The 12,204-nt window shown below is 49.2% G+C and overlaps 1 protein-coding gene across 1 annotated transcript in view; it reads left to right on the top strand.

The window, feature by feature from the left end:
• Positions 1–11,547, top strand: part of DPF2 (double PHD fingers 2) — a 13,521-nt gene extending 1,974 nt beyond the window's left edge. The window contains exons 2-11 of the mRNA XM_007462008.1: positions 2,733–2,893; positions 3,260–3,367; positions 3,693–3,856; positions 4,685–4,777; positions 4,957–5,035; positions 6,586–6,723; positions 6,851–6,979; positions 7,132–7,244; positions 8,126–8,207; positions 10,242–11,547. Of these exons, the coding sequence (XP_007462070.1) occupies positions 2,733–2,893; positions 3,260–3,367; positions 3,693–3,856; positions 4,685–4,777; positions 4,957–5,035; positions 6,586–6,723; positions 6,851–6,979; positions 7,132–7,244; positions 8,126–8,207; positions 10,242–10,318 (1,144 nt within the window). The 3' untranslated portion in view covers positions 10,319–11,547. The remainder of the gene's footprint in view (positions 1–2,732; positions 2,894–3,259; positions 3,368–3,692; positions 3,857–4,684; positions 4,778–4,956; positions 5,036–6,585; positions 6,724–6,850; positions 6,980–7,131; positions 7,245–8,125; positions 8,208–10,241) is intronic.
• The last annotated feature ends 657 nt before the right edge of the window (positions 11,548–12,204 follow it).

Raw genomic sequence — 12,204 nt, 5'->3', positions numbered from 1 at the left:
TCCCTACAGAACTTGCCCTTTAAGAAGGGACTTGCAGTCCTCCTGTACCATTCTCATCCTGGAAAGAGGTGCTTTTCTGGCGCTTCTCTTTTTTTTTTTGGCGCTTCTCTTGATCATGGTGTGTCTAGTCTTCTGACAGCTGAGGTTATACATCGAGGTCAGGACTACTAGCTCATCTTTTCTGACTTGCATCTTGTTCTGGGAGAAGAATTTCCCTGTTTATAAATTTTCTGTCCCTCCCAAATGTGGTGTCAGAATTGAAACGATCTTTAAGGGGTCTTACTAGGGCAAAATAATGGTATAAGATAGCTATGGTTGCTGACTGGTTTTGAAATCCTCTGAGTTAGGTAATGAGATCTGGAGAATGATGTTACCTTGAAATTTCTTGAAATAGGAGCCTTAGATTCTTAAGAGATCTCTCTCATTCTCTCTTGCTCTATCCTCGTCAGATCCTCTCTTCCTCAACTGGTGTTTCATTCTCAGCTCTCTTACTCACGAGACAGTTTGCCCCACCTTCCGAAATCCCACTTAACTCACAAGAGCTTTGATAGAACATCTCTCATCCGTCCCCCCCAGCTGTTTCCAGCTTCCTTGTTCTGACTTTGCAGCTCTCAGCCTGTCTAGCCCTTCCTTCCATTTGACTTACAGTGTCAGTGTCAATTCCCATCAGTGGAAACAAAGGAGCTGCTGCACTCAGCCTTGTTTATCCAGTTTTCCTCTGTTTAGTGAGGACATGGCTGCCTCCTAAAGGCGAGCAAATATGAGCCTGTTCCCTTCGCTCTGCTCTCCAATACAGGATTCATGCCTACCTCAAATTACAGTCATTACGGCGCATTGAATCAAGCCAGGCTGTCTTGTGGTGTCACAAGATGTGTGTGCAGTGTGTGTCTTTTTCAGTTGCTGGGAATGTGCTAAGCTGTGCCTAAGTGGTCTATTGTGGCTGCCCAGTGAAAGCCCCCCTTAGATTCCAGAGAAGGGTTTGTTGCTGTAGCTTGAGTTATGGACATAAACAGCAGAGGACCTCGGTTCAGCTTCTCTTGCTAGCAATCTCCCTCTTGTAGAATATGTCAGAGCTTGTCTAGTTCGGCCTCCCCAATCAATAGCATAGGAACCTGAGGTCCATGTAGGTTGATTAAATGTCCACGTTTATGCGGTGACTTGCAGCCAAGCCAGGTCTTTTTTACTCCTTAGTCAAGATGCTTCAGACACCATCATGGGTACTGAGGATATTGTGGGAAAGAAATCATCTCTGCCCTCATTTTGTTTATTTTGAGATTGATTGGATATATAAATATGAATATAGTTAAAGTTCCCATACTAAAGTACTTGTTAAACCCTGAAGCATGAGAACAAGATTGGTTCTATATACATGCTTCTTAATTTATTTACTTTTATTTTTGGCTGCATTAGATCTTCGTTGCTGTGCGTGGGCTTTCTCTAGTCGTGGTGAGCCGGGGCTACTCTTTGTTGCAATGTGTGGGCTTCTCATTGCGGTGGCTTCTCTTGTTGCAGAGCACGGGCTCTAGGTGCGCAGGCTTCAGTAGTTGTGGGTCGCGGGCTCTAGAGTGCAGGCTCAGTAGTTGTGGCGCACAGGCTTAGTTGCTCTGCGGCATGTGGGATCTTCCCGGACCAGGGATCAAACCCGTGTCCCCTGTATTGGCCGGTGGATTCTTAACCACTGCACCACCAGGGAAGCCCATACATGCTTCTTAGAACCAGATAACTCCTGGCACTGTGCAGTTTTGCAGCTTTTTAAAGCACTTTAAAAAATCAGATTTCAAATTGAATCTTTTGAGTCCAAGAAGGTTCTTTCCTAAAAAATTTGATGGTGTGAGAATGGAGAAGGGCCTAGGATAGGCCTTTGAGCAAACAGGTTTTGTATCAGTGTAATGGTACTCAGTAGAAAGTAGGCTTCGAGAGTGTTCAAGTATTTTCTGATGTTTTCCATTTATTGTAAAATTAGTATATAGAATTAGATGGCTAAACACCTAGTTTAAAGTTCAGAAGATATAAAATGGCACATAGGAGAAAGTCCCCTAGTCACCTGGTTTTTCTCATTGGAGGCCTAGTTTCTTTTCCACCAATTGGCTACATAAATGGTGGCATCCTATAACACTGCTCAGTCGTGCACCTTTTTTTTTTTCTAGTTATCTTGGAGATTGTTTAATGTTAGTACACAAAGAGCTTCCTTCTTTTTTTTTTTATGCTAAGTAGAATTTCATTGTATAGATAGTTTGTATAGATAGAGTTAGTATAGAGTTTGCTAAATATAGTTTCATAAGTCCCCCAGACCTTTTTGAATTCTTTTCTCATTTGTAAAAAGGAGCTAACCTCTGCTTCTCAGAATCCTGAGGGTTAAGAGAAATAGCATCTTGGCTAGCACAGGGTTATACTCTTGAGAGGCACAGAATGAACATTATTTTCTTCCCCTCTTTGTGGGTTAGACTAAGGTCTGATTAGACACATGATGAAATCCTGTGTTCCTGACGGTAATTTATTTGTAAAGTACCTTTCCTCATAATGGCTTAGTGAAGGGGCTTGGTGTCCCATGAGCCAGAAATGGTAGCAAATAAAAGCAGAGTGACACTCTCCAAGTCCCTTGAGCCTTCTAGAGAAGCAGATGGCAAGTGAAAGGGATAGCTCAGCCACACCCCCACACACACACACACACACACACACACACACACACACACACACACACACACACACCCTGATCTTTGTCTTTCCTCCAGCCTTGGGGAGCAGTATTACAAAGATGCAATGGAGCAGTGCCACAATTACAACGCACGCCTCTGTGCTGAGCGCAGCGTGCGCCTGCCTTTCTTGGACTCACAGACCGGAGTAGCACAGAGCAACTGTTATATCTGGATGGAAAAGCGACACCGGGGTCCAGGTGAGGGTCCACTCAGGAGCACAAGGAGGAAGAAGCTTCCCATCTTAGGTGATGAGCCAGCTGAAAGGGTTTTCCTTACTGCTTTCCACCCGTGGAGATTATAGTCGTCCCGTGATTAGAAGCCCAGGGAGGATGAAGCATCTTTGTTTTCTGCAGGCTGCACTGCTGAAGCTCTCGTTGGGCTTCTGGAGAGCTAAGGCCTCTGAGCTTACATCTGTTTTTCTTGTCCCCACCCCGTCCCCAGGCCCTCACTGTCCATATTCCTCCCTTGCTCTAGAACTCAGTCAGGGCCTACTCATGCAGAAAGTGTTTGGTATTATTTTCCAGGGTTAGGTCTTGACTTCTCTCTCTTTTTCCCTTCCACAGGATTGGCCTCTGGGCAGCTGTACTCCTACCCTGCCCGGCGCTGGCGGAAAAAGCGGCGAGCCCACCCTCCTGAGGATCCAAGACTTTCTTTCCCAACTATTAAACCAGGTAAAGCACACTCCTCCCTGAGCAGGGGCATAGCCTGCTGTGTGGTAGAAGGGCTGCCAATCACCTGTTACGTACCAGGCCCAGTGCTAGATCCTAAAGATACTAAAATGAATGAGATGTGATTCCTTCTGTAAAGAACTCAGTCGAATAGAAGAGACAGGTAAACAGATAAGTTATGGTGCCAAGTGAACCACGGTGTCTTGGTTCCTGGGCAGCCAGAGACCAGAAGACAGTGACTGGCTAGTGGCTGGTCTAGCACTGTATACACCGGAGAGGTCTGCTTGCAGCCCTTCTGAGCCTCGCCTCCTCCTGGCCTTGCCTGCAGACACAGACCAGACCCTGAAGAAGGAGGGGCTGATCTCTCAGGACGGCAGTAGTTTAGAGGCTCTGTTGCGCACCGACCCCCTGGAGAAGCGAGGCGCCCCAGATCCCCGAGTTGATGATGACAGCCTGGGCGAGTTTCCTGTGACGAACAGTCGAGCACGGAAGGTACAAGATTAACAGTGTGGTTAAGGGAGCTTTGATGGAAATCAGTCTCCTCCTCATCAGAGGCCACCCAGTAATCAGAATAGAAGTAGAAGCTGTGGGGCTGGAGGCAGCCACCTGGAGTCCTGTTCCTGCTCCGTTCCCTATGAGAACTTCATTGTTACCTCCCAGTCTTTCCTGCTCCTTTCCTTCTAACTACAGACTCTCGTTCATCTTCTGTTGCCACCAAAGTTTTTTGGTGCCTGGGGTTACATGGGTGATGCAGACCTGGTCTCTGCCAACAAGGAAGATAAAACTGTACATAAAAATAATAAGAGCTAAAAGTATGCCAGGCACTGTGCTAAGTGCTTTTCCATCATCTTCTCCAGTCTCTACAACCTTATGAAATAGGTATTGTTGCCCATTTCACATATAGGAAGGCTGCAGCAGATCAGTGGAAAAAAAAACTTCCCACCAGGCCACCCAAGTAAGCAGCAAGGCTCTAATTTAAATCTGGGAAGTGAGGTGTCGGAAGGGAACCACCACTAACATGCACCTAAGGTGGCAGGTCAGAGGCAGGAGAGGCCACAGCTACTTGGGGTATCAGGGAAAGTTTTATGAAAACATGGGGTTTGATTTAGCCACTTGGTGATGATGGGAAAGGCATTCCAGGCTAGGGGAGCAGCATGAAGAGAGGCGCAGAGGAAGGAGAGCCCAAAGCCCTGAAAGAACAGCAGTGAGGAGTGAGGCCAGGTCACAGAGGAGGTTCTGGGCGGCCTCGGCCAGTCCCATCATGGGGGAGCTTTTGGATGTTCCTTATTTCTGCCCATCCTAATCTTCCTGTCCACTCAGCGGATCCTAGAACCGGATGACTTCCTGGATGACCTCGATGATGAGGACTATGAAGAAGACACTCCCAAGCGTCGGGGCAAGGGGAAGTCCAAGGTGAGGGGCCAGGTGCTGCCTGCAGCCTGGGGGCTCAGGTAGCCTGCAGAGTCCCACTGTTTTATTGCTCATTGTTGCCATTTTCCCTCTTGAGTGAGATGAGCAGCCAGCTTCCGGGAGAGTCTAACTCCTCAGGCCTAGACACCTTATTAAGGGCTTTTTTTTGCTCTTCTTCACAGGGTAAAGGTGTGGGCAGTGCCCGTAAGAAGCTGGACGCTTCCATCCTGGAGGACCGAGATAAACCCTATGCCTGTGACAGTGAGTGCCTCACGAGTGGGTGGGTAGTCCTTGCCTTGGACCCAGCTCCTCAGGATATGAGAGGAGGGAAGGTTGTGTTCTTGTCCAAAGTGGTAAAACAAGCCTGGACTCTTGTCCTGCCTGCTGACTGGTTCCCTCTGAGATCCCTGAGAGGCCCTGGCCTCCGCTACACGGTGGGTGAGCCCTGCATGCTCTGGGGGAGATTGCTGTCCTCGGGGTGGGGGTACCCATGAGGGGCACACACAGCAGGCAGGGTTGGCCTCAAATAGGTGGCATCCAGGTCTGCTGGCCCCAGTCAAGTCAGGAGTCCAACACTGACTTTTTCAATGTCTGTGCTCTCTCCCCCTTTTCTCTCTCTTGCCCACTTCTGTCCCTCCACCCTGGGAGCACCATCACCGCTGGGGTTTCTCTCTCGTTTGCTCCGCTTTCCTGCTGCTGCCGCACCCGTCTCAAGTGTATCAAGGCCTTCTTCTCATGACTTTTCTTTCTGTCTTTCAGATAGTTTCAAACAAAAGCATACCTCGAAAGCGCCCCAGAGAGGTAGCTCTCTCAACTTTTCAGACTTTTGGTTTTCCTATCCCTTTTTCCCTCCTCCCTTGTTCCTGCCTTATCATCTGTGATGCTAGTTGTAAAGTCTCTGGAATGGCATGGGGACAGGAGCAATGGGCCTTCTATGTGCTCCACTCCTCACGGTCCTGGAAGCTGCCTTTACCACTGCTTGTCTCCCACAAAGTTGCTCCTAGGGCTGCTCGGGCCCACTGCATGGGGTGGCTTCAGAAGCATTATAAGGAACCCATTACAAACAGATCCCTCTGCTCCCCCTTCCCCAAAACAGACACATAGTGGTCAGCTAACGTTCCCCACCATCCCGCCACCCCCCCCTCCCATCCCTTCCCTGTTCCTTTCCTGCTGCCCCCTGCTCTTCTTGGTATCACTGCTCAAAATTGCGAGATGCCACATGGGGATCTGCTTTCCTTGCTGGTTGGGGGGTGGGGGGGTTGGGCAGGGCACTGATGTGGGAGTGTCTTTGAGTTTCTTTGGGAGACAGCTACCCCAGCAGACTCAGTTGGTAGGTTATCCCCAAGAGATCCACCCCCTAGCTCCTTTATTTGGGCTACGTTATATATGGAGTAGCGTAAGCCTCCTTCATTTACTGAGAGGTAAAAAAGTTTGGAGTCTCTGCTACCTTTCCTCCTTCCTGCCATATTGCAAGACTATAGAAATTTCCTCTCCCTCCTGACCTGGAGCTCCCCAGACTATTCCCAGGGCAGGCGGTGATGGGGCAAGGGCTCAGCCTCCCAGACAACCTACGTGGAGGAGTAGAGGTGGCCGTGGGCTGGAGTTTAGTAGGGAGAAGAGCCATGGAAGCTGGAGAGCCCCAGGCCTGATGTTCCTGGCCACGGGGAGGCGGCTGTCGCTAAAGGCCTGTCCCTGAGCAGAGCTGATGGGGGTGATTACCTCTGCCTCAGGTGGAGCCCACAGCTTAGAGGGGCAGGGATGTGGCACTCTGGGATCCTGACACCTTTCTCTGCAATCTTCTCCATGCTTAGTTTGTGGAAAACGTTACAAGAACCGACCAGGCCTCAGTTACCACTATGCCCACTCCCACTTGGCTGAGGAGGAGGGCGAGGACAAGGAAGACTCGCAGCCACCGACCCCGGTTTCCCAGAGGTCCGAGGAGCAGAAATGTAAGCTGCTGTCAGAGGCGGGGCAAACAGGCGTTGGCCTGGTTATGAAAAGCCCTCCCTGCAGGGATGTTGAGAGACCCAGAGGCCCACATGGGTATCATGAAAGTCCCTCCCTTTCTCCCTGTAGCCAAGAAGGGTCCCGATGGATTGGCCCTGCCCAACAACTACTGTGACTTCTGCCTGGGGGACTCCAAGATCAACAAGAAGACAGGACAGCCCGAGGAGCTGGTGTCCTGTTCTGACTGTGGCCGCTCAGGTACCTCCAACCCAGGGCCAGGGCAGCCCTAGCCGGCACCCAGTCCCCGAGGGGCTCGTGGCTTGCCAGCATCCAGTGGCTGTCACAGTCAACCAGGTCACCTCGCTTCTCCCCGATCTCCGGCTGCCTGTTTCACTCGCTCCCCCCCACAGGGCATCCGTCCTGCCTCCAGTTCACCCCCGTGATGATGGCAGCAGTGAAGACCTACCGCTGGCAGTGCATCGAGTGCAAGTGCTGCAACATCTGTGGCACCTCCGAGAACGATGTGCGTGTGTCGTCCCGTCCCGTCCCGTCCCACCCCCGCCCCCAGCACGCTTCTGCTCAGCTTTTACTGTACTTTCCACCCGTGGGAACTTTGATTTGTTTGGCAGGTGTTCATTGAATACCGACTTTGTGTCAGACACTGTTTTAGGCAATAAGCACACTAAAGACAAACAAGGTCCCTGCTTTCATGGGGTTTACATTCTTGCGGGAACAAGCAGTAAGCAAGGAAGTGGGTGACGTTTTTATGCTATTCCATGAAGAAAGTGAAACGAGTAATGTGGCAGAGAGTAACTGAATAACTGATTTAGATAGAGAGGCCTTTTCTGAGGAGGTGATGTTGGTGTTGAGGTTTGGATGACACAAAGGAAACAGTTCAAGAAGATTTGGACAGAGAGTATTCCCAGGAAAGAGTAGCCAGTACAAAGGCCTAAAGGTGGACACAGTGGGTGGACTGAGGCCACTGTGGCCGGCTGGAGCCCTCCTGCAGTGGGAGAGCAGGTAAAAGATGAGGCTGGAAGGCAGGTGCCACCAGGTCTGAGAGTTTAATCAGGAGTCATGTGGTTTGTCTTACATCTGAAAAAGGTAACTGGCTGCACTGTGGAGAACAGATTAGGAGGGAACAATGTGGAGGCCATGAGATCCGTTAGGCGGCTGGTGGCGTCCAGTAGGGATGACAGTAGTGACCCTGTCTGGGTGGAAGTGGACAGCAGTGATTTTCTGTCCAGAGGGTCCCATGTCTGTTCTTACTGCCATCTGTCCTGCCCCTCCTGGAATTAGCAGCCGTGTCTGCAGAAGCCCTCCTTCCTACCTGTCCTCAACAGCCCAACTGAGGTCCATTAGTCATTCACCTCCCCCCTTCCTCTTCCATCTTGCCTTCTCTAGGACCAGCTGCTCTTCTGTGATGACTGCGATCGTGGCTACCACATGTATTGTCTCACCCCGTCTATGTCTGAGCCTCCTGAAGGTAGGTTTCCCTGATCTCTTACTCAGAACAAGTGTTTTATTAGTAACTTGGAAAATCGCCTGTATGGTTAAGTGAGTTCTCGTACCAGTGATACATTCTTTCGGATTAGGGGGTTGGCACGTTGCCTTCACTCATTTCAGAGTGCTTTCCTAGCATTGCAACTTTGAGGCTTTAATGTTTGTACATTATCACCAGATAACATTTACAAACACAGAAAATCGACAGCCTGAGAGAAAACAGATGCTGAGCAGAGAATAATTACCAGAAGGAGAGATTTGTTTTCCTCCAACAAGTCTAAGAAGCTCAGTTCGTAGTTTGTGTGACGCGAGGCTAGTTTTAGCACTCCATTCTTGACAGATGTGCGCGTTTGTTTCTGCCAGTGCTGGGGAGGGAGTTGAATCTGGAGCCTGAGTGGGTTGCTCTGACCCTCCAAGTGCTTAATGATGCTTCAGGTTTATGGAGGGTCTTTGACAAAACCAGTGGTGACGCTAAAAAGTGGCTGCCTCGCAGGAAGTCCTCTTCCAGCCAGGTGTCTGTGCCGAAGCCCCTCCTTCACAGAAATTCAGAAGCTTACTCAGGAGGACACAAATGCCTAGTAGCTGTTACTGTGACCAAGGATGTGGGCCAGCATTACAGGCAAGAGAAAGTAGCTCACTGTGATGTGGGCTGACTTGTAGTGTAGGTCAGACTGCTGTCACCCCCTAGAGAAGGAGGCCACTAACAGAGTCTGAGGGTCCTTCCGCAGCTGCAGGGCAGCACTCAGCTTTTTCATGTCACGCCGCCTTTATAAGTTTCATCTGTCATATGCCGTGTTTGAGGAGAAGTAGTGTGTTTTGGGGGGTTTTTAACCATAAAATATCCGTTCACAGGCACAATTCTACATTAGCTGTAGAAGGGCTCTCCTAATGGAGTGCTGCTCAGACACTGGGGTCGTGGAGAGCTGCAGGCAGCTCGCGGGGGGATCCCATAGAACCATCAGATGGTCTAGGCTCTAGGTCAGGGCTTTGCAAACTATGACCCTCTGGCCATACCTAGCTGCAACTAGTATATATAGCTCACAAGCTAAAAATGACTTTTACATTTTTAAAGAGAGTTTTTTTTAAAAAAGAGATACGGCTGAGACTGTATGTGGCTCACAAAGCCTCAAGTAGTTAACGCTCTCCGGCTACTTACAGAAAAGCTTATCAACTGCTGCATATTTACCTTTGGGTCAGAAAGGATCTTGCCTTTTTGAGAGTCACATATCTCTGAAGAGTTGTTGAAAGCTGTAGATTCCTTCCCCCAGAATAATGTTCGAATACACATATGTACAATTATGCTTATAACTTCAAGGCATAGAGGGCTAATTTTCTTTCTCAAAACAAAAAAAAGCATAGAAGAATCCAACCATAGCAAATATTAATAAACAAGGTATGAGCTAGTTATTTTTCTCATAAGGGACATTATTTCCTGTTTTTCTATGAAACCAGACTTGGGTCACAATAAGTTGGGTCATCATATTTGGCCCCCTTTCCTCTGATTGGGTCCTCAGCCTCTGCTCAGGCACCTAGTGACGGTGGGGAGCCCTTCTCACCTTTCCATGGTCTTCACAGAAAGCTGTCTTATGTGGAATCAATATTGGTTTCTCTGGAGCCTCTGTTCATGATCTTTATTCTAACCTTTGGGGCCATGAGAATGAAGTCTGGTTCTTCTGTAATCACAAGTTTAAAGCTTTTTAAAGCTTTAAAAAGTTACATCTACCCAGGTCCTCTTTAGTGATTCTGATTTAATAGGCCAAGAGGCCCTGGGCATCTGTATTCTGAAATAGGCCTCCAGGCGATTATTTCTTATATCTCCATTGAGAATTATTTTTCATGATATTTGAAGACCTAGAGTTCCTCCCTGCTCAGGATAACTGTGAGACTTTGCTACTGCAGAACATCTCCCATCCTACCTGTAGCCAGTCCTGCTACTGGAGGTGAGGTATGGGGATTAGAAGAACAGCAGATGAGGATTGTGCGGGGCCCCTCCTAACCCCGTTATGCTTCTCTGCAGGAAGTTGGAGCTGCCACTTGTGTCTGGACCTGCTGAAGGAGAAAGCTTCCATCTACCAGAATCAGAACTCCTCTTGATGTGGCCACCCCCGATCCTCCATACATCTAGGGCTGTTTCCCTCCTGTTTTTCATACCCACCTTCCCTTCCTAATCTCTTTCACAAGTCCAGAGAACCTCGGGGAGGTCGTGCCAACCTGCCTTTGGCAGCAGCAAGCTGAGGTGGCAGCTCTGACCGCCTCTGGCCCCAGGCCCTCAGGGAGAACGGAGCATCACACTGCCCCAAGGCATACCTGTGGGCCCAGCTTTTCACTGTTCTCCATGAAGTGCATTCACTCTGTCTGCCTTGGGCCCTGGCCCTGGTATTCACAGGGTTCAAACCATGTCCTCCGAGAAAGAGTGGGAGAGCAGCTCACTTCTCTCAGCTCTGCCTCCACTCTGGTCCCCAGGGTTTTCCCTTCGCCTGGAGGTGAGCCAGGCTGGGGCCTCTGCCAGAGCAGCTGGGATTGAGAACTGAGCAAGCTTGCAAGAAGCTTCCGGTGCCCTCTGTGCTGCTTAGCCTCACAGCCTCCTTCCCCCAGAGTGGCTCTCTGCGGCTTTCTGTTCCTGCTACCCAGGATCCTTTGCCTGAGCCAGGATGCTCTTGGTCACCCTCCTGGCTCTATCCCATTCCCACCACTCCACCCCAGGGGGAGTAGCAGCTTCACCTGATTGTTCCTTGTGCTTGCCTGACTCACTGTCACAGGCCCTGGTCTCTAGTGACTGAAGCATTCCCCACCCTTGTTATTTCCTGTCTTCTGCCTCCCCTCCTTATTCCCTTTGGTTTTGTGGGGAGAGGGGAAGCATTAGGGGGCCAGGCCAACAGCTTGGGGGCCACAGGGAGATGTTGGATAATGTGCCTGTTTTTTAACTCGATGAAAAAGCCTACCTCCGAAATCCCCTTTTAGTTCTTCCTGGACCTGGGCATTCAGCTCCTGCCCTTAACTGAATTGGGAGCCTCTGCCTCCTGCTCTGTGTATCCTGGCTCCTGGGTGGTGGGGAAGCCACATAGACATCCCTTTCTTCCCTGGCACACTCGCTAGCAGCTGGTAAGGTCTTCGCACCCTGATTCTTCAATTTTCTGCCTGGTGACACATTAAGTAGTGGGGCGGGGACAGTCCATGCCAGGACACCCTGGAGTGTCCTTCCCATTGGCTGTGGGAAGGCCCTAATTCACTGTCACTTTGGAGTTGAGGTGTCTTTTTTTCTTTCTTTCTTTCTTTAGTTCCTGTATTCTAAGCATTAGTACAAATAAACATTTTTACACAGAGCCCTCTGCTGGATTGTTTATCTCCAAACTCCCTTTCCTGGTTAAGGCCACTTCATCCTAAAACTTTCTTCCTTAGGACAATGGCTTGTTTTGTTTTGTTTTGTGGTACGCGGGCCTCTCACTGTTGTGGCCTCTCCCGTTGCGGAGCACCGGCTCCAGATGCGCAGGCTCAGCAGCCATGGCTCACGGGCCCAGCCGCTCCGCGGCATGTGGGATCTTCCCGGACCGGGGCACGAACCCGCATCCGCTGCATCGGCAGGCGAACTCTCAACCACTGCGCCACCAGGGAAGCCCAGGATAGTGGCTTTTAAATGTTTTAAAGCATAGCTTTTACCCCAAATTAAAATTTTTGCTTAAGCTCAATAGATTAAGTTGATATAAAATTGGGTATTTGTTTAATTTCTTATGTAAATTAGGTTATAACAATTTTTAATAAAGAACAATGAAGTTTTGATTAATACAAAATTTGGGTTAAAAAATAACTTTAAAATCCTGTTTATTTCTGTATTTTTGTTGGTTTGGAGGAAACTCCGCTCGATTTGTATATGCAAGTGGTGACAGGTTTGTAACAGTTGACCTTGGGATTTCAGATACTTAAAAATAGGTCCAGAAGCTTGATTATAATGACAGGAAAATTAATGACATCACAGTGAAACA

The sequence above is a fragment of the Lipotes vexillifer genome, unplaced genomic scaffold (genome assembly GCF_000442215.2).
Source record: "Lipotes vexillifer unplaced genomic scaffold, Lipotes_vexillifer_v1.1 scaffold1129, whole genome shotgun sequence".
Classification (NCBI taxonomy): Eukaryota; Metazoa; Chordata; class Mammalia; order Artiodactyla; family Lipotidae; genus Lipotes; species Lipotes vexillifer.
The sequence above is the reverse complement of the archived record's forward strand: the minus strand, read 5'-3'. Positions and strand labels throughout refer to the sequence as shown.